Source organism: Saccopteryx bilineata, chromosome 10 (genome assembly GCF_036850765.1).
Source record: "Saccopteryx bilineata isolate mSacBil1 chromosome 10, mSacBil1_pri_phased_curated, whole genome shotgun sequence".
In the NCBI taxonomy this organism is placed as follows: domain Eukaryota; kingdom Metazoa; phylum Chordata; class Mammalia; order Chiroptera; family Emballonuridae; genus Saccopteryx; species Saccopteryx bilineata.
In genome coordinates, this window is record NC_089499.1 from 77,241,517 (window position 1) to 77,264,213 (window position 22,697).

At 42.2% G+C, this 22,697-nt stretch overlaps 1 protein-coding gene across 3 annotated transcripts in view; it reads right to left on the reverse strand.

The window, feature by feature from the left end:
• PTPRG (protein tyrosine phosphatase receptor type G) overlaps positions 1-22,697 on the reverse strand; it is a 926,569-nt gene that overhangs the window by 128,487 nt on the left and 775,385 nt on the right. For all 3 annotated transcript variants that reach the window (XM_066245729.1, XM_066245728.1, XM_066245730.1), the window contains exon 8: positions 4,034-4,226. In XM_066245729.1, coding sequence (XP_066101826.1) covers positions 4,034-4,226 — 193 coding nt within the window. The remainder of the gene's footprint in view (positions 1-4,033; positions 4,227-22,697) is intronic.

The following is a 22,697-nucleotide window of genomic DNA, read 5'->3' on the forward strand; positions in this document are numbered from 1 at the left end:
CCATGGCATGTGCATTTAAAAGCAAACAGGGACATTATTAGTCGTTAGAAAAGTGCAAATCAAAATCCCCAAATGATGCTACTTCACATCCACTAGGCTGGCCAAGTAAAAGAGGTATAACAAGTGTTGTAAGGATATGGAGAAATCAGATCCCTCCTACCCTGCCAATCAGAATATAAACACATAGCCACTTTGGAAAACAATTTCGCAGTTCTTTTTTTTTTTTTTTTTTTTTTTTTTAAGTGAGAGAAGTTGAGAGAGTGAGACAGACTCTCGCATGTGCCCCAAACAGGATCCACCCCACAAACCCAGTTGGGACTGATGCTCAAATTAACCAAGCTATCCTCAGCATCCAGGGCTATGCTCGGACCAATGGAGCCATGGCTGCAGGAGGAGGAGAGAGAGAGAGAGAAGGGGGAGGGGTGGAGAAGCAGATGGTTGCTTCTCCTGTGTGCTCTGACCTGGGATTGAACCTGGGATGTCTGCATGCTGGGCTGATGCTCTATCCACTGAGAAACCGGCCGGGGACAATTTGGTAGTTCTTCAGAAGGGTAAGCACAGGCTCTGGTGTGGTAGCTCAACTGGTTAGCATGGTCCCGAAACACCAAGGTTGCAGGTTTGATCCCTAGTCAGGGCACATAGCATATGAGAACCAATGAATGCAAAACTGAGTGGAACAACAAATAAATGCTTCCCCTTTCTCTCTCCCTTCCTCTCTAAAATCAGCCAATAAAAAAAGAAAAAGACAACAAAACAAAAAATCATGTAAACATAGTTACTAGATGATTCAGCAATTCTACTCCTGAGTTTTATATCCAAAAGAATTGAAACTTATATTCATTCAAAAACTCAAATATAAATGTTCATAGCACCATTCATAAGAGCCAAAAAAGTGATAAAACCTCAAATGTCTATCAATTGATAAATGGATAAACCAAATGTGGCATATTGAATCAATGGTATACTATATATTTAGTCAAAAATGGAATGCAATTCTTTTTTTTAAAGTGTTTAAAAAAAATTTTAGTTAACTAATCAATTTATTTATTCATTTTTAGAGAGAGAGAGAAACATTGATTTGCTGTGCCACTTATTCATACTATCATTGGTTGATTCTTGTATGTGCCCTGATGGGATCAAACCTGCAATCTGAGTGTATCAGGACGATGCTCTAACCAGCTGAGCTACCTGGCCAGGGAAAATATAGAATGAAATTCTAATATATGCTTGAATATGGATGAGCCTTAAAAATATAATGCTAAGTGAAATAGGCCAGAGATGAAAAAATCATAGATTGCATGAGTCCATTTATATGAAATGTCAGAACAGGCAAATCCAGAGATGGGAAGTACATCAGTGGTTACTTTGGGCTGGAAACTTTGGGGGGGGGGGGAAAGAAAAGGAATGAGGGCAGGAGTGACAGCTAATAGGAATGGAGTTTCTCTGTGGGGGCGATAAAAACATTACGACAGTAAATAGTTGTGATGACTGCACAACTTTGTGACTATACTAAAAACCACTGACGTGTATGTTTGAAAGAATGAACTTTATGGTATGTAAATTAAATCTCAATAAAGCTGTGATTAAAATATAAAACAAATAGACTAGCTAGCAATAAAAAGAAATAAGCTATGATACATGAATATACAACATTATGGATCCATCTTGCAGCCTTAACACCAAGAGGAAGATGAGGCCGACCAGAGCTGCCCGGAGTAGGAGGCCAAAGGAAAGAGCTGCTGCAGACAGGCAGGGAGAGTCTCTCTGGGTGGCTAGTGGCTGTAAAAGTATACATTTACTAAAAATTGTTGAATTGTACATTTGTGATAGCTGAATGTTATGGCATATAAATTATGCCTAAAAAAGAAGGGCTGTAAAAATATGACCTTTCCTGTGCCGCGGTACACACAACCAGCATGGGAAATGTTCAGCAGTATCCTGGCAACCAAACCTGAACTCGCCTGTGCGTGCCGGCTGCAGTCTCCTCACTTCCGGGTGCATACCCTATAGACATGTCTCCATATGCTTATTAAAAAACCCACACTTGGAAATAATCCATATATTCATGTCTATGGAAAAGGATATATCAATTCAGGTACACTCACACAGTGAAAATCAACAATAAAGAAGAACAAACTACATGAGACAGTACAGGTTACCTCTCAAACCCAGTGACGAGCAAAAAAAGCAAGACACAAAAAGGACATTTGGAGGGTTCTATTTATATGACACTTACCAGCAGGCAAAGCTAACTCAGGGTCATGGTTACCTTTGGGAACAGTCTGTGACAGGAAACAAAGCAGTGGAGTTGTAAACTTCTTCACCTGGGTGTTAGTTATTCAAGTGTACTCAGTTGTGAACATTCATCAAGTTGTGCGTGTATTATGTGCATGCTTTGCTCTATGTTCACACTCCAACACTTTGTTTAAAAAATATTACAGCACCTACATCTTTCTCTGCCTCTAGAAAGATCACAAAATATCTTAATATTCACACATCTTAGGAGTCAGCAATGGACACTGTGATAATTGCAAGAAAACTTGTAAAATAAAAAACTGACCCCCTATATTTAAGAACAGGTCCATGGCTCTGTTCAAATTCAGGGAAAGCCCTTTCACTGGAGGCTTCGGCCCACTTCAGGAATCTAATGCAATAGGAACCATTATCTTCACTTTCTTGGGTAGAAAAGGGAATGCATTCTCTTTGCACAGCTGATATATATTGTATTTTCAGCCTGTTCTTTTAGGAAGGAACTTTGTAACTGTCACAATCTCAGCAATTCTGAACTAACGGATCTGGTGCTCACTTGAGATAAAAACTCCTCGTCCCCCCATGTCCTCTAAGTTCATCTCTCACAAAATAGCCCCTAAGAGCCCTGTTTCCCAAGGTCAGCCCCAAATTTCTTGAATCTCAAGCAGTTCTTGATGGAATCCAGCCAGACTAGCTTCTCACCATCCTTAAAACCACAGCGACAGGAAGGATATAGTCACACTCTTAAACTCCCTTTTCTTTTAGCTCCTTTTCAGATATATGAGCCTGGAGAATGGGCTTGTTCTTAACCATCAAAGTGCACATCAACGCAGTTATTTGTGGAACAGAACCTTGTTCCCCTGTTCCCACAAAGGTCATATGCCAGTAACCTGGTCCCTTTTATTGGGGGGTGGGGGCACTCTTGAAATAAAGCCGCCCATGTAACTCACCACACTAAAAATTCCAGTGTTAATAAATGACACAGCTCATCCTGTATTACCCATGTTAATAATTTCAAAGAAGGAGAGCACTGGCCTGGGGAAGATCCATAAAAATGCCTCCTTATTCCTTCTTCCCTTCCTAGTAATAGGACTTTGATCAGCCTTACTCCTCTAAGTGTTTCCCAAGCTCTAAGCCACAATTATGACAAGTCCCAGAGCTTGAAGGGAGGGCTGCCAGGGTAGAATCAGACTTTCTCGTTTCCTGGGAAAGAAATTCATGGTTATTTCACATAAAAAAGTAGAAATGAAAAAGATCAGATGCCTGAAAATAATAATCTTACATTTATCAGATAGGGAAATTAAACTGTTAAGTAATAAAGTAATAGTTTTAAAAGGCCATGTGGTGTCTAGTTGGGGCAGAGCTGGAGGTGGAGTCCTTGCCTGGAGTGGCTGTCTGTAAGAACTGCAGACCAGGGTCCTGGGAACAAGTCCAAGGTCCTGATGTTGAGCTCAGAGATAAACTCCTGACTCATCAGGGAAACAGTTAAAAAGTAAGACACCCAAAAGCTAGATACAAACTAACTAGTGTTGATGTTACAAGGTAAAGAATCAGAGAGAATGACCAATATATTACTAGTCAAAAGGGCAATTTTGCATATATCTGCTTAATTGAAGTTATTCCCACAAATGCTATCATTTACCATCCAGATAAGTCTCTCTATTACAAGAACATATGCTTTGAACACCGAGTTCCAATTCTTGGTTGTTTGAACTCCTTTTAATTTAAAGTAATTTATGATAAGGAATCTTTCTCAGGGCAAGAGCACATTATCCAAATATACCTTTAGAAGCTTCTGTCCCCAGTGGGTTTTCTAAGAAGTCTGTCATGTCATGGTTCCAGGCATCACGGACAGCGGACTTGGACACCACCCTGTCATTCAGACCCTGCTGTGGTCGAAAGTTATTTCTCAGATACTCCACCGACTTGACGTGGTCTTGCTGCTCCGTGGTGAAGATAGAATAAAAAGCCTCAAGCTGAACGGGGAACCAGAGAGGGAAGAAAAAAAGAACATCAGTTAGAAAAGCTCTGGCCCTGGCAGGTTGGCTCAGTGGTAGAACATTGGCCAGTATGTGGATGTCCCAGGTTCGATTCCACCCCATCTCCTCCCCCTTCTCTCCCTCCTCCCCACAGCCATGGCTCGATTGGTTGAGCAAGTTGGCCCTGGGTGCTCAGTAGAACCTCCACTTCAGGTACTAAAAATAGATTGGTTGCAGAGCAATGGAGCACTGGCCCCAAATGGGCAGAGCATTGTCCCATGGGGCTTGCCAGGTGTATCCTGGTCAGGGCACATGCAGGAATCTGTCTCTCTGCCTCCTCTCCTCTCCTCTCAATAATAATAAAAAAATAAAAAGAAAGAAAAGAAAAATAAAGGCTCTATGGTACAGAGAAAGTTGGGGGTGACAAGAACACAAAAATGGCAGGACATGCCCGGTGTCAAATCTGACCAACCCTGCAGGACACAGGCCTGGATCAGCCCGGTGTCAAATCTGACCAACCCTGCAGGACACAGGCCTGGATCAGCCCGGTGTCAAATCTGACCAACCCTGCAGGACACAGGCCTGGATCAGCCCGGTGTCAAATCTGACCAACCCTGCAGGACACAGGCCTGGATCAGCCCGGTGTCAAATCTGACCAACCCTGCAGGACACAGGCCTGGATCAGCCCGGTGTCAAATCTGACCAACCCTGTAGGACACAGGCCTGGATCAGCCCGGTGTCAAATCTGACCAACCCTGTAGGACACAGGCCTGGATCAGCCCGGTGTCAAATCTGACCAACCCTGCAGGACACAGGTCTGAGTCAGCCCGGGGTCAAATCTGACCAACCCTGCAGGACACAGGCCTGGATCAGCCCGGTGTCAAATCTGACCAACCCTGCAGGACACAGGCCTGGATCAGCCCGGTGTCAAATCTGACCAACCCTGCAGGACACAGGCCTGGATCAGCCCGGTGTCAAATCTGACCAACCCTGCAGGACACAGGCCTGGATCAGCCCGGTGTCAAATCTGACCAACCCTGTAGGACACAGGCCTGGATCAGCCCGGTGTCAAATCTGACCAACCCTGCAGGACACAGGCCTGGATCAGCCCGGTGTCAAATCTGACCAACCCTGCAGGACACAGGTCTGAGTCAGCCCGGGGTCAAATATGACCAACCCTGCAGGACACAGGCCTGGATCAGCCCGGTGTCAAATCTGACCAACCCTGCAGGACACAGGCCTGGATCAGCCCGGTGTCAAATCTGACCAACCCTGCAGGACACAGGCCTGGATCAGCCCGGTGTCAAATCTGACCAACCCTGCAGGACATAGGCCTGGATCAGCCCGGTGTCAAATCTGACCAACCCTGCAGGACACAGGCCTGAGTCAGCCCCGGGGTCAAATCTGACCAACCCTGCAGGACACAGGCCTGGATCACTGCCAGTAGGCTTACTGGCCCAGGTTTCTGCACTACCAACTAACCAGGAAAATACTTCATTTGAGGCTGTACAGAACTGTTTGTGTCTCAGGTAGGAGTCCCATATTTTCTACGGTCACCGCTCCCTGCCTCTACCCCCGGCCACCTTCTGGCAAGACTTCCAGCAGCATGGGAATATCGAGTTTAGATGAAATCAAGAGGTTCCAGATCCAGACTGCTTGGGTGGGATTCTAGCTTTATGGCTCAACCACTCTGTGACCCTGACAAAGATGCCTATCTTTCTGAGCCTCAAAATTTTCTCACTAGAGATAATTACAGGAGCATCTACTTGATAGGGTTTACGTCAGCATTAAATGAGATAATTAATCCATGTACAGGGCTTAAAACTGATCCTGGCACATGCAGCCTCAATAAACATTAGTGGTTTAACTCATACTAAGCATCTCCTCACATACTAGGGACATAGTGCATCGAAGTTGCTAAATACCTGGTTTGCAAGGTAAGCTGCTCACCAAGGTCAGCGTTGACCAGGCAGGTAATCCCAGAGAGATAGTCAAACTTTCTGCAACTCAAGTTTCCTCATCAGTAAAAAAGAAGTAATACTAGTATCAATCTTACCACATTGTGAAAAAGATAAAAATTGATGTAAACCACTTAGCACCTAGAAAGCCCTCAGTACAGCTATCACCATTAATATTATTAAGAAACATTTTCCACAAGATTGCTGACCAAACATTTATGGAAAACAAAGAAAAAAGATTCAGAACTCCAGGATTATTTCCCCAGGATTAAAAAAAAAAATTCCCCTTGGCGTTAGCATTCTGCTCAGAGAAACAGGTCACAAGAGGAGCAGGGGTTTTGTGATTAATGGACCACAAAGTTCCTGTCACCAAAGAAGTGGACTGTAACCAAACAGTGCCAGCCACCAAAAATACTAACCCCTGATGTGCAGAAAGAAAATGGAGTGAAGAGAGAAACTGAATGAAGTCTTTCTGGGCCACCTGGCGCCCTGAAAGCTGAGTCGGAACACTTCTGCAGGACACAGCGCAAGGCCCGGTGGCTTCTCGCCCGGCACGGAGGGGCTGCCTCAGCGTCGGGGCCGGAAGGTGTCTACACCAACACAGAAATAAACAAGAGAATTGCTACCTAGGTTTCTGGATGGCCATCTTGAAGCCTAGAATGAACTTTAGTGTTTCTCAAACAGCTCAGAGAAGCAGGCAAAAAAATCACCTGCTTTGTATGAAACCCCCTCTCCCACTGGAAAGCAATGCAAACATAAAGAAAGCGCTGAGTGATTCTGGCCAAGAAAAATCATTCAAGTATATGGATTACCCTATCATTCCACCTTCCCTCCAATTCTGCAAATGTGAAGTGATAATAAAGCTGGAGACCTTTTCTGTTTTTTCATCAAGGTGAACCAGGTGGTCTCCCAACCGGTCCAAAAGCCAGAGTGGCATCCCATCCCATGTTCCTTCAACTCCCTACGTTCACACGTCTTTTCTAACAAGTTATACGGGTGCGATGTGGGATTGGCGTCTTCCCCCATTCTTCATTCAGATGCTCCTTCTTTATCAACTCTTAAGGGAGAAAGGCAAGAATAGCAGAAATCAGTTTTTAAATTGGGTGGTTTACTCTGCCCCAGTGTGACCCACTCAGATGAAGGTAATAGAAGGTATTGTAAAGAAAAGGCACTAAGCTCGGTCCAGTCACTTAACAAGATGACCAAAATCTGAACCAAATGCACCCAAAAGTGAGAGGTTTCAGATTTTCTTAAGAGAAAATAACTTCTTAAAAATACATGAAGGGAATTAAAGAATCTCTGGGACAGTCTAGGAAAGACCAACCAAAGTGACGAAAGGAATGGAGAATAAATCCTGCACAGAAAGGGTTAAAGCAAGTAGGATCCCGCGGCCTGAAGAAAAGGTGAGCAAGGAGCAGTGTGATTAGTCTCTTGTATGTGGAAGATGCTGACCAGCCCCTCTCCATGGCCAGAGAAGGCCGAATAAGAAGGAACTGGCTTAAATTAGAGCCTCGGAGATGTGAGTTGAATAGAGGAAAGAATTCCTTAACTTTCACTTTTTTTTTCTTTTTTTTTTTCTTTTTTTCTTTTGCATTTTTCTGAAGCTGGAAACAGGGAGAGACAGTCAGACAGACTCCCGCATGCACCCGACCGAGATCCACCCGGCACGCCCACCATGGGGCGACGCTCTGCCCACCAGGGGGCGATGCTCTGCCCATCCTGGGCGTCGCCATATTGCAACCAGAGCCACTCTAGCGCCTGGGGCAGAGGCCACAGAGCCATCCCCAGCGCCCGGGCCATCTCTGCTCCAATGGAGCCTTGGCTGTGGGAGGGGAAGAGAGAGACAGAGAGGAAGGCGCAGCGGAGGGGTGGAGAAGCAAATGGGCGCTTCTCCTATGTGCCCTGGCCGGGAATCACTTTTTTTTTTTAAAGATTTATTGATTCTTTTAGAGAGACAGGAGAGCGAGAAGAGGGAGGAGCAGGAAGCATCAACTTCCATATGTGCCTTGACCAGGCAAGCCCAGGGTTTCGAACCAGTGAACTCAATGTTCTAGGTCAACACTTGATCCACTGCACCACCACAGGTCAGGCCTAAAATTTTCTCTTTCCTTTCCCTTCCCTCCTCTTCTTTCTTTTTTTTTTTAATGTTTATTGTATTGATTTTAGAGAGTGAGGAAGGGAGAGAGGGAGAGAGACAGGAACATCAATCTGTTCGTGTATGTGCCCTGACCGGGGGGGGGGGGGGGGGGGGGGGGCTCTGCGCTTCAAGACGGTGCTCTAACCAGCTGTGCTATCTGGCCATGGCTTAACTATCCGAGTAACTTTTTAATACACAAGTAGACTGGGATACCATACATAGCTTGTTGGAATGGAGATTCTCTGGAAAAGACAGTCACCTGTCCTGAAATAGTTTAATCTCTGAGATTCCAGGGCACAGTGCCTGGGAGGCTGTCTCAGCAATATGACCTGAGCTTAGTTTATTCCCTGGAATATTTGCTTCTTTTATAGGACAGCATTTAGTTCTCCTAAAAAGTTTATTTCTGATGCCTCTGGAAAGAATTAGCCATATAAGCATAAAAATAGGCAAGTTCTAAGTTTAATACACATACACACACACAAAATGCTTTTGCCTAAAAACTGCTTCTTTCTGCTTAATCACATGCTATGGCTTAAAAGCTCAGTCACTTTCTCGTCATTAACTCACTTTGCCCAAAGATTTTGAGGGGAGGACGTGATGGCTCTAAGAGTGAACCAATGACCTGAAAGATGTTACACTGTCAACTGGATCACACCTTCACTTGACAGTCACACAAAAGAGGAAAAGGAAGACAAGCTTAGCAGACTCATCAAATGTCCTTCGGCAGGTTGGCAGCATTCACTGAAACCCTGTCATTCCTCTAAGTTGAATGAAAACTGCCAGTGGCCTCTCTCATTGGTAACTGGCAGGCTTGGTATTGAGTGGAAACCCCCGTGATCCCTGGATTGGCAGAGGGAGGCGGCACGCTTCACTCTGACAGGTAAGCAGTGATCATCTGGGCAGAAATCTACTGAACAGCCGTCTCCCCCTTATCAGCAGTGTCACTTTCTGCGGTGTCAGATACTTATGGTCAACCGTAGTCCAGAAGTACCAAATAAAAAATTCCAGAAATAAACAATTTGTTAAGTTTTAAATTGTGAGCTTTTCTGAGTAATGGGATGAAATCTTGTGCCGTCTGGTGTCCTGCCCAGGACGTGAATCATCCCTTTGTCCAATGTCTCCACAGTCACTCAGAAGACATCTTGGTAATCAGATAAATTGTCACGGTATCACAGTGCATATGTTCAAGTCACCCTTACTTTACTTAATAATGGCCCAAAGCACAGAGTAGTGATGCTGGCAGCTCAGACCACAGAGAAGCCAGAAAGTGCTTCCTTTACCTGAAAAGATGTGTGTAGAAATATATAAACGTGTGTGAGGGGCTTGGTGCTGTCTGTAGTTTTAGGTATCAACTGGGGGTGGGTGGGCCTTGGAACAACCCCCACAGGTAAGGGGAGACTACTGTGTATCATTTCTCAGATGCTTCAGATCGTCCCTGGATCGTTACCCTTGGCCTTTGTAACCGCACTCGCAAAAGGTGAAACTGACCGCCACTGGGCCTCCACTTTTTGCTTACCAGGATGCCATTTACCTAGAGACGATGAGAAGGGGCCCTGGAGATGTGCACCACAGCAGCGCTGGCACCGCTGGAGCCAGACAGCAGTGTACAAAGCAGTTTCCCTGGGCCTCTGACCAGCTCAATCCATTCGACTCTTCTAGATTTAGTTACCAGCCACACAGTGGCCCTTTTAAAATGTACACAAGATCATGTCACGTCTCTGCTCAGAGCTTTCAACAAACTCCCATTCTCACTATGGGGCCCTAAAGACGGGCCTGTGCCTAATTCTCCAACCTCCAAACTCATACCCTTGCTACCTGGGTTCACAGCCCTGTTTGCAATCCCTACTTGCCAAATATGACCGTGGTCAAAGTAGTTAATATTTCTGAATTTCAGGGCTTTTCCCCCATAAAGAATAATTAGCAATGTTTATTAAACTTTAAAAAATTCCATTTGATACAACCTTTCTACATGCAGCAATCTAGTCTCACAGAAATACACTAGTAGGATAATATTGTTTATAACAGTAAATAACTAAAAAGAACACACTGCCAATCAGGAGAGGACTGGTGAAATAAATTGATAATTCATGCAATTATGTGTGTATATATATATATATTTTACATACACATATACAAACACACACCTGTATCTGTAGAACAACTAAGAAATGACACTTAACAGTAGATAGTTCTGAGAAGGATCTGGGTAGCTAGGACAGAAGGTAGAAGAGAGACTTACTTTTTCATGGTGTACATTTTTTGAGTATCTTGTAAATAATTTTAATATTGTGTGTCTGTTTTACTTGAAAATAAATAAACTCAATGGTATATACTTATGAAATGGAAAAAGACTTAGTAGCCTTCTGTATAAAGTGTCTGATATTTCCATTTAAGAAAAATATATAGCCTGACTGTGGTGGCGCAGTGGATGGAGCGTCGACCTGGAAATGCTGAGGTCGCCGGTTCGGAACCCTGGGCTTGCCTGGTCAAGGCACATATGGGAGTTGATGCTTCCAGCTCCTCCCCCCTGTCTCTCTCTCCTCTCTGTCTCTCTCTCTCTCGTTCCCCCTCTCTCTCCTCTCTAAAATGAATAAATAAAATAAAAATTTAAAAAAAAAATTAAAAAAAAGAAAAATATAATATTTGAATTGCTTTTTAAAAAATATCAAGATAATCAATCACTTCTGCTTTTCAGAAAGTGAAAACCACTTTCTAATGTGAAACTATTATGGAACCTACAAATTATGATTCTAAATTCTAACAACTGTTGTAAACACAAATTTTTAAAATTAACTTTAATGGGGTGACATTGATAAATCAGGGTACATATGTTCAGAGAAAACATCTCCAGGCTATTTTGACATTTCATTATGCTGCATTCCCATCACCCAAAGTTCAATTGTCTTCCGTCACCTTCTAACTGGTTTTCTTTGTGCCCCTCCCCTCTCCCAACCCCCTCCCTGCCCTCCCCCCTGCCCCATAAGCCCCACAATCTTGTCCATGTCTCTGAGTCTCATTTTTATGTCCCACCTATGTATGGAATCATATAGTTCTTAGTTTTTTCTGATTTGCTTATTTCGCTCAGTATAATGTTATCAAGGTCCATCTATGTTGTTGTAAATGATCCGATGTCATCATTTCTTATGGCTCAGTAGTATTCCATAGTATATATGTACCAAAGCTTTTTTTTTTTTTTTTTGCATTTTTCTGAAGCTAGAAACAGGGAGAGACAGTCAGACAGACTCCCGCATGCACCGGACCGGGATCCACCCGGCATGCCCACCAGGGGCGATGCTCTGCCCATCCTGGGCGTCGCCATGTTGCAACCAGAGCCACTCTAGCGCCTGGGGCAGAGGCCACAGAGCCATCCCCAGCGCCCGGGCCATCTTTGCTCCAATGGAGCCCTGGCTGCGGGAGGGGAAGAGAGAGACAGAGAGGAAGGCACGGCGGAGGGGTGGAGAAGCAAATGGGCGCTTCTCCTATGTGCCCTGGCCAGGAATCGAACCCGGGTCCTCCGCACGCTAGGCCGACGCTCTACCGCTGAGCCAACCGGCCAGGGCGTGTACCAAAGCTTTTTAATCCACTCGTCCACTGATGGACACTTAGGCTGTTTCCAGATCTTCGCTATTGTGAACAATGCTGCCACAAACATGGGGGTTCATTTCTTCTTTTCAAACAGTGCTATGGTGTTCTTGGGGTATATTCCTAAAACTGGTATAGCTGGGTCAAAAGACAGTTCAATTTTTAATTTCATAAGGAATCTCCATACTGTTTTCCATAGTGGCTGCACCAGTCTGCATTCCCACCAGCAGTGCAGGAGGGTTCCCTTTTCTCCACATCCTCGCCAGCACTTATTTTGTGTAGTTTTGTTGATGAGCACCATTCTGACTGGTGTGAGGTGATATCTCATTGTGTTTTTAATTTGCATTTCTCTAATGATTAGTGATGTTGAGCATTTTTTCATATGCCTATTGGTCATCTGTATGTCCTCTTTGGAGAAGTGTCTATTCATTTCTCTTGCCCATTTTTTGATTGGATTGTTTGTCTTCCTGGTATTGAGTTTTACAAGTTCTTTATAAATTTTTGTTATTAACCCCTTATCAGATGTATTGTCAAATATATTCTCCCATTGTGTAATTTGTCTTTTTATTCTGTTCTTATTGTCTTTAGCTGTGCAGAAGCTTTTTAGTTTGATATAGTCCCATTTGTTTATCCTGTCTTTTATTTCACTTGCCCATGGAGAAAAATCGGCAAATGTATTGCTGCGAGAGATGTCAGAGAGCTTACTGCCTATGTTTTCTTCTAAGATGCTTATGGTTTTATGGCTTACATTTAAGTCTTTTATCCATTTTGGGGTTTTTTTTGTGAATGGTATAAGTTGATGGTCTAGTTTCATTTTTTTGCAGGTAGCAGTCCAATTATTCCAACACCATTTGTTGAAGAGGCTGTCTTTACTCCAATGTATGCTCTTACCTCCTTTGTCAAATATCAGTTGTCCATAAAAGTGTGGGTTTATTTCTGGGTTCTCAGTTCTGTTCCATTGATCTATATGCCTGTTCTTATGCCAGAACCAGGCTGTTTTGAGTACAATGGCCTTGTAGTATAACTTGATATCAGGAAGTGTGATACCTCCCACTTTATTCTTCCTTTGCAAGATTGCTGAGGCTATTCGTGTTCTCTTTTGGTTCCATATAAATTTTTGGAATATGTGATCTATATCTTTGAAGTAAGTCATTGGTATTTTAGTTGGTATTGCATTGAATTTATAGATTGCTTTGGGTAATATAGACATTTTAATGGTTTTATTCTTCCTAACCATGAGCACGGTATATGCTTCCACTTGTTTGTATCTTCCCTGATTTCTTTTATCAATGTTTTATAATTTTCCAAGTACAAGTCTTTAATCTCCCTGGTTAAATTTATTCCTAGGTCCTTTATTTTTTTGGTTGCAATGGTAAAGGGGATTGCTTCCTTAATTTCTCTTTCTGACAGTTCATTGTTAGTGTATAAAAATGCCTCATTTCCGAGTATTAATTTTATATCCTGCCACCTTGCTGAATTCATTTATCAGGTCTAGTAGTTTTTTGACTGAGACTTTAGGGTTTTCTATATACAATATCAGATAATCTGCAAATAATGATAGTTTTACTTCTTCTTTTCCAATTTGAATGCCTTTTATTACTTTTTCTTGTCTGACTGCTGTGCCTAGGACTTTCAGAAGTATGTTGAATAAGAGTGGTGAAAGGGGGCACCCCTGCCTTGTTCCTGATCTTAAGGGGATTGCTTTTAATTTTTGCCCATTGAGTATGATATTGGCTGTGGGTTTGTCATAGATGGCCTTTATCATGTTGAGGTATGTTCCCTGTATTCCCACTTTGCTGAGAGTTTTGATTATGAATGGGTGCTGGATTTTATCAAATGCTTTTTCTGCATCTATTGATATTATCTTGTGGTTTTTCTCCTTCCTTTTGTTTATGTGATGAATCACAATGATTGATTTGTGAATATTGTACCAGCCTTGCCTCCCCAGAATAAATCCCACTTTGTATAATTTTTTTCATATATTGCTGGATCTGGTTTGCTAATATTTTGTTGAGGATTTTAACATCTAAATTCATCAGGGATATTGGCCTATAATTTTCTTTCTTTGTGTTGTCTTTGCCTGGTTTTGGAATCAGAATTATACTTGCCTCATAATAGGAGCTTGGAAGTCTCCTTCCTCTTGAATTTTTTGAAATAGCTTGAGAAGAATATGAGCTAGTTCTTCTTTGAATATTTGGTAGAATTCACTTGTGAAGCCATCAGGCCCAGGACTTTTCTTTTTTGGGAGTTTTTTGATAACTGTTTCAATCTTATTTGTTATAATTGGTCTGTTTAGGTTTTCTGATTCAAGGAATTTGTCCCTTTCATCTAGATAGTCTAGTTTTTTGGTGTACAGTTCTTCATAGTATTTTCTTACAATATTTTGTATTTCTGTTGTGACAGTTGTTATTTCTCCACTCTTATTTCTAATTTTATTAATTTGAATCCTCTCTTTTTTTCTTGGTGAGTCTGATTAAAGGTTCATCGATTTTGTTTACCTTTTCAAAGAACAAGCTCCTGGTTTCATTGATCCTCTGTATTGTTCCTTTAGCCTCTTTGTCCTTTATTTTCGCTCTAATCGTTATTATTTCCTTTCTTCTACTAGCTCTGGGCTTTACTTGCTGTTATTTTTCTAGTTCTTTTAGATGCAGGGTCAAGTTGTTTATTTGAGCTTTTTCTAGCTTCTTGAGGTATGCCTGTAATGCTATGAACGTCCCTCTCAGGAGTGCTTTTGCTGTTTCCCTTAAATTTTGAGTCGATGTATACTCGTTATTGTTCGTTTCTAGGAATTTTTAAATTTCTTCTTTGATCTCATTGTTAACCCATTCTTTATTTAATAACATGCTATTTAGTTTCCAAGTGTTTGAGTATTTTTCAGTTTTTCTGTTGTGGTTGATTTCTAGTTTCATGCCATTGTGATCAGAGAAAGTGCTCGATATGATTTCAATCTTCTTAAATTTGTTGAGACTGCCTTTGTGCCCTAATGTGTGGTCTATCCTAGAGAATGTACCATGAGCACTTGAAAAGAATGTATATTCTGCTGCTTTAGGGTGAAAGGTTCTGAAAATATCTATTAAATCAAGTTGATCTAGTATGTCCTTTAAGTCTGCTGTTTCTTTGTTAATTTTCTTTCTTGAGGATCTATCTAGTGATGTTAGTGGGGTATTGAAATCCCCTACTATTATAGTATTGCTGTTGATCTCGCCCTTTAAATCCATCAAAGTCTGCTTTATATATTTAGGTGCACCTATATTAGGTGCGTAGATATTTATAATGGTTATATCTTCCTGTTGGATTGCTCCCTTTATCATTATGTAGTGACCTTCTTTATCTCTTACTATAGTCTTTGTTTTAAAGTCCATTTTGTCTGATATAAGTATTGCTTCCCCAGCTTTTTTTTCATTTCCATTTGCGTGAAATATTTTTTCCATCCTTTCATCTTCAGTCTATGTGCATCTTTTGTTTTAAGGTGTGTCTCTTGTAGACAGCCTATGTACGGATATGTACGGGTCCTGTTTTCTTATCCATGCAGCTACCCTATGTCTTTTGATTGGATCATTTAATCCATTTACATTTAAGGTTATTATTGATTTGTAATTGTTTATTGTCATTTTATTCTTTAAAACTATATTCCTCTTTTGCTATATTCTTTTTTTCCTTTGATCTGTTTACAACAGGCCCCTTAGCATTTCTTGCACAAATTAATTCTAGATTAACAAAATAACTACTAGGTGTTTTCTCTCACTATTGAGGTACACTGGCTAAGAAAATAGTGTTAACTTATGTCTAAATATTGTTACTGAACATTATAGACAATCTTTTAATAGAGTCATTTTATGGTGATCTATAAAACAAGCAAATATGTTTCCTTATTGTTCAAATGATTTACTTATTAAAGACAGTCAAAATTAAAGACCTATTTTGAGAAATAAGGATAGTAACAAAACTTGCATATTTTTACATTTAAATGGATTTTATTTTAGAATGCAAGAAAACCAGGCCATAAAACCAGCCATCCATTACTGTAATCCCCCTTATCCATGGTTTCACTTTCTGCAATTTCAGCTACCTATATTCCTCTATAGTCCCAAAATATTAAATGAAAATTCCAGAAATACACATTTTATAAATTTTAAGTTGCACACAGTTCTGAGGAGTGTAATCCAGTTTCTCAGCATCCTGCTCTGCCCTGCCCAGGGTGCATCACACCTTTGATCATGGTATTTATACTACATACCCGCTGATTAGTCACTTAGTAGCTACTTTGGTTATCAGATTGACTGTCTTGGTACTGCAGGGCTTGTGTAAGGTTAACCCTTATTTTAACAAATAACTGCCCCAAAGTCATTCATATTACTTTTATTAAAGTATATTGTTATAATTTTGCCATTTTATTCTTAGTTGGTTTTTTTTTATCTCTTTTTTTCCCCTGACGAGCTTTAATTTTCTTACTTGTATCATGGAGATAACATCTCCTACCTTATGTGGTTTTTGTTACTGTTAAACGAGTTACTGATTCTAACATGTCTGGCATTAATCCAGGGCACAGGAGATACTCAGTAAGTATTATCATCATGACTATTTCTATCATCACTATTCTTGAAACCTGTGGAAGCCGTGACTGCACTTGAAGCTCCCAGCCAGCATGAACTGCTCTGCCTGCTCTCCCTCCTCTTCCTCTTCACAACATACACCAGCCCGCATGGGCCATGGGCTTAGTTACACACTTTACAAACACTATGTTGATTTCTAACTTGTTTTTGGTTTAAAATAACATTAAATTAAAATTATTTGTAACAATATTATTATGTCATCGATACCAGCAGCTCATACTTACTGAGTGTTTATGACATGTAAGGCATTGTGCTTCTTTCTCTCACTCAATCCTCACAGACACCCCAGGGTGGTACTATCACCTCATTATTGTCTTTGACGAGTGAGGACATTGAGCTTTGAGATATTAAAGAACTTGCCCAAGATCACCTAAGAGCCAAGAGGGAATGTTCCTCCTCATGCTCTCAGCTGCTTGAAGACAAACCCACATCAGGCCTGTAGTGTTCTTCACTGGAAGAGTCATACTGCGAGGAGAAACTGAGCATGGTGGTGCCCCAAACACTCCCTTTTATCTAATCGCAAAAGACCGCGCATGGGCATCAATCTCTCAGCACTTCCGGTCCTCTGGTGAGAAAGAGCCTGTGGCCAATGTGGGAAGAACCGGGAGGCATGCCCATGGCAGCGTGAGGGGAACCACCACCACCTGACAGAGCCCATGTGTCAGACCCTCACTGTTTTCTAGATACAGGTCGTAAACACACGTAAGAAGTGATCTTTGCTTTAACATAATGAAGGAAGTTGTTCTTATTTAGTAAAAATAACTGAAAATTTTCAGTTCTGTAATATTAAGGTGACTTTTTAACTTTTGAAGTGAACATGTAAAACATTTCTTTCTTTTATCCCTGCTCAGGGAGCTGTAATTGCATTTTAACTGGTGCTGCTTCAAGAACAATTTCTACCTTAAATTGCAAATGTGTTAGCTGAAAGTGTATATAAATAATTTCAATTTAGCTTTTATTACACAAATATTATAGAAAATAATTAGTTTTAATCTGTTGGTTGGAATCAAAGGGAAACTAGAATCTATTCACGCCTACTGTGTGCAGCGAGAGTTCTTGTCCACAAGACATGGGGTGAGGACCACAGTGGCTGAAGGGAGAAATGAGAGAAATGAGAATCATGACAAGGTGGATATGCACAGTATTTTGTGGAATGAGTATATAATGGCAATTAAACAACTCCAGCGTCTGTTGTAAGCACTATGAGAAACTCCAGGATAAGCACCAGGAACTGCACTGTCACACCTAAGGTCAAGGACACACTTTAGTTTCGCCATATATCTGAGAGGTGACGGGGGAGGTGCTGTTGTGTTGGCTCGGTATTAAACAAGACAATGATAATGGAATATTAAATTCTCAATAACCTGGAGCATCCAAGGATTTACTTATTGAAACATGGCTGCAAAATAAAATGGAAGAATAGCTGGTTAACTACAGGACCATATCCCCCTGCCCCATAGCTACACACAGCTTTACAGCTTTTCATGAAGGTGACTATAGAAAGGCCTTTCACAGAAAAAAAAGGGATTTAACCATAATTAACAAAGAAAGCTCTGTGGTGTGGATTAATAATGACACCTTCACCCCACCATTTAAAAAAGCTTTATTCACATGCATTGCCCATTATGTAGTATTTGAATAGAAACTTTCTGAATCAAGTGATTCATTAGCTATTATGGTCTTGTCATCAACATTACAGCTGCAACAGCCAGTAGCCATATGTAGCTGCTTCACCACAAATGTGGCCAGCCCTACATGTTGAAATAATAGTAATTTCAAAATATTGGGCTGTATAAGATACAGTGAAATTAACTTCACCTGTTGCTCTTTACATTTTTACTGTGGCTACTAGAAATACAGTCTTGGTGATGATCATTTCCTAACAGTAACAAAAAACCCACCAGTATCTTCTGTGCACACCCTACAGAGCCAGCACCAGTCCAAACATTCTAGACACATTCCATCATGCACTGTTATAATGGCTCTGTCACGGGGCTATTATCATCACCCCGTTTTACAGATGAAAACTGAGGCAAAGAGTTAGCAGAGTGGTGGAGTAATGTGTCTGAACAATGGAGCCAGGAGTGGAAACTCAAGCAGTTTGGCTCTAGTGAAATATGGTCTTAATTCAAAAGAGTTGTTCTACTGTTTATGAGAGAGAAAACACTGGTTAAAAAAAAAAGTCAGGCCCTGGCCGGTTGGCTCAGTGGTAGAGCATCGGCCTGGCGTGCAGAAGTCCCGGGTTCGATTCCCGGCCAGGGCACATAGGAGAAGCGCCCATTTGCTTCTCCACCCCCCCCTCCTTCCTCTCTGTCTCTCTCTTCCCCTCCCGCAGCCAAGGCTCCATTGGAGCAAAAGATGGCCCGGGCGCTGGGGATGGCTCCTTGGCCTCTGCCCCAGGAGCTAGAGTGGCTCTGGTCGCAACAGAGTGACGCCCCAGAGGGGCAGAGCATCGTCCCCTGGTGGGCAGAGCGTCACCCCCTGGTGGGCGTGCTGGGTGGATCCCGGTCGGGCGCATGCGGGAGTCTGTCTGACTGTCTCTCCCCGTTTCCAGCTTCAGAAAAATACAAAAAAAAAAAAAGTCATGCAAACAAGTCTTTCCTAGCCCCTCTAGCCTATTATTGTGTGGGGGGAGGATATCAAACATCCAAAAACCAAACAAACTAGACATGTTTAAACATTCATTGCCTTTCTCATAGTTTCCAAGAAGCACAGGAATAAAATACATACTGGACTCAAGATGATTATTTTTTCTGACTGGTCATGAACATAGTTTAGGCACCAGTCTCAATGTCCTAGCCCTGCTCCTCGGACCTGCCACACCAGGACTGAGTGCCATTCTGTCTGGGTGACAGTCATGGCATGATTGCTGCCTGGTATTAACAGCACATGCTTAGTGGAGCCACATAAGCTGTCCTGACTGCTGGCCAACGAAGCCTATGTATGACATCATTAGCAACACCTAATTTATTGTAGCTCTAGATTGCCACAGCCAGAGGCAGGGCTCCCTGGCTACAGGGCTGGTGTGAATGTCCAAGCTGACTCACAACAGCGAACAAAAGAGATAAAGTTAAGCAGTTGCTCATATTTAGTCAGGAAAGTTTGAAAGAAAACCACATCACACAAGTTGGCTGCTGGCGCTGACCCTATGTTTACAGCGAGCGTGCCTCGCTCTCACTGAGGCAGGCACGCTCACTGTGTTAGAGAAGAGCCAGGAGACAGGAGATGAGACGGAGTGGGAAGGAGGAAGGCCCGGAATTTCCTCTCTCTCATAGAAGCAGACATGGAATTGTCACTTGGCTCTTCCAAACTGGCCACTCACTTTTCTGAAATGAACATGCTGTGCTAACTTCAGAAAGAATTCTGGTAGTGCCAGGGGGAAGGTCTGAGGCAATAAAACTTGGCTGGCGAATGCCTTCCTTTCTGACAGCTGACACAGCTGTGACCTCCATGCAGCTCACCAGCAGGGATCCAGTCTGGCCCCATAAAAAGGAGCTACTTCCTCCCTGGGAGGCAGACAGGGGTGTATGAAGCTGTGCCTGGTAAAAGTAAAGTATCTGAATGTGGTTTAGAGTAAAGACATGGGGAAGCCGATATAACTAATTTATTTAGTCTCTATTTCTTTGAAACAATAATTAACAGCTAGAGAAGTCACCTACTGAAAGTCAAAGAGAAAAACTCTCATCATTTCTTCTCTTTGAGTATATGGGTGGCAGGGAGTTCTTAACATAGAAAGGCCCAGTTACCAAATGTCAAAATGCTTCTGACAAACACCTGACAAGATATCCAAGCCTAAAACTCTGAGACTGAGGCAAAACCTAGTATGTGTTAACACTCCTTATCTCCCCCCAAGTGCACAACTACCGCTCTTTGTCTCTGCCCTTCACAGGGCCGGACTTGTATTTCTTAACCTCATTATTCCAAGTCTTTATATCTTTAAAGATAAAAGCATTTATCTTAATCCACAACAAGAGTTCCTTTTCAAAGCTCCTCCTCCAACCCTCAGGATTTAAACATGTGGGTAGTAATTTTATTTTAATAAAACAATGCTGGCTTCACCATTAGGAAGAAAATGCTTCATAGTTCATTATCTCCTTGAGGCTGGCGGATTCTGTTCAGAAACCAAATTGCTAGTTCTTCTTTTTTGATAAGAGCAGAATTATTGAATTTAAAATGAAAAAAATTTTAAATAAAAAGTAGAGCAGAATTAAAATCTGAAAAAAAAAATCTGAAAGTCAAATGTTTGCCAAAAGCAGTGAGGCCAAGTAAATGTTTCACCTGGCCCCACACCACTTAACTATGGTAGTGGGGTATGGTGTCCCTTGCAAATTGCTCCTTCCTAACAATCAGCTCCATTTACCCCCACAGGGCCAACCCCAATATCTCAGGATGCTACCCATAACTCTACTGCTTTATTCAAATTGGGTACATGACCCAAGACCAGCCAATTTGTTGGTTGGCTAATGTCTACTGGATCTATTCTTGAATACTATTCTGACATAAGACCCAGGCTTGTCCGTTGGTAGCTGATCCTTGAGTTGAAAGGTCAATGGTACTAGAATAACCATATTGGGACATAGGAAGACTGAGAGAGAAGGGGTCAGAATTTTGCAAAAGTACAGAAACACAAAGCCATAGCAGAAACTCCATTATTTAAGAGTCCATGTGGCCCCTCTGAAAGAGTAAACACATACCTCATTTTCTAGTTACATTCCTGGCCACAATGGCTTCACCTCAGGAAGCCCCTACTTCTGTTTCCTGAAAATACTGCCTCTACATGAGCCACTTTAAGTGGCTTCTGTTTCTTGTTCCCAAAAAAGATCTGACCAGCACATCATCCAACGCTATTTCCTGTATTCCCTGTTCCAGTCTCTTCTCTTGGTAGGAAAATCTTTGGACTATTTTATAGGCCGGTCAGGTTCATAATCTCATTTCCAGTGCCTTCAGTCATATTACTGCTATAATTACATCATTGCAAAATCTCCTCCATCCCAGTACGACATCTCTACCCCTGGATGTCAAGCTATGGTGAGACATTTCTATGAATGGCCAGATAGGAACTTTCCATTTTTAGACATTGCTCACATCCCTCCCTTTCTTACAAATCCTGCTCATTGTCCCTGGCTCTGTTTCTGGAATTGTAGAGAAGAGATCCATACTTCTACCATAGTGTATGGCGACATTTTTTGGCCACTTAGATAATCCCTCCAAGAACGTCCCCCTTTCATCTAGTATTCCTGATGAGGCCCCCAAGGCCCCTAATTCCCCTGAGGCTCCACTTCCTCTGACATTGCCCCAATGTCATGTCCACTTCAGCAACTCCTACCCACGGTTATCAGCTTAGTCTAAATTCACATTCTTATGAAAATTGCCCAGTCCACACTCAGAGGTAAGTAGTTCAGTGAAGAGGTTAGAAATAAGGGTTTTGATTATCAGACAGACCCAGGCTTAGTTTCTGGCTTCAACATTTCTAAACCATGAATCCCTGGGCATGTTACCCACTCCTTCCACACCATGATGTTGTATGTGTCCAATTTTAGTGTCACACTCATCTCTCACCGTTGCTTTGCAATTAAACTGAACATATGTACAGTGCTTAGCAGCACGTTTGGTGCACAGAAAGAGCTCGATCAGGGCGCTTTCCTTTTATTCATTTGTGTATATAAAACTCTCTCTTCCTGGAACATTCAGAAAGTTCAGCAGGTTCAAGCATGATCTCTGGGATCAGACATCATGACTTGGTAATCAGTAAGTAACTGCACTCTGTGTCTCTCCTCTACGAAGTCAGGGTACATACAGCGGCTCCTCACTGATAGATAAAGGAATTCCAAACTGCCCTCTTGATGTTCCACTTATCTGTTAGACCTCACCCTTACTGGACTATCGTCCCTGAGACAGAGGAATTCCAAGAAGCTGGTCAACCTGCCCCAAGAAGGAGAATTCCAGAAAGCTGAAATCCTAAAACTGTAAAAGGGAACATGCCAGGACTTTTGCCTCAGTATCCTCTCTGGCTCTCCCAAACACTATATAATTTGCCCCTAATCTGTAACCGGCGCTCTTCTCCCCAGGAGAAGTGCCCAGCAGGGTTCCTTTCTTCCTTTCAATAAAGCCTGTTACTCTGGTCTTTAGGACTCCCATAGATTCCAATGTTTGGTGCTGAAACCCGGGACAGGGTATT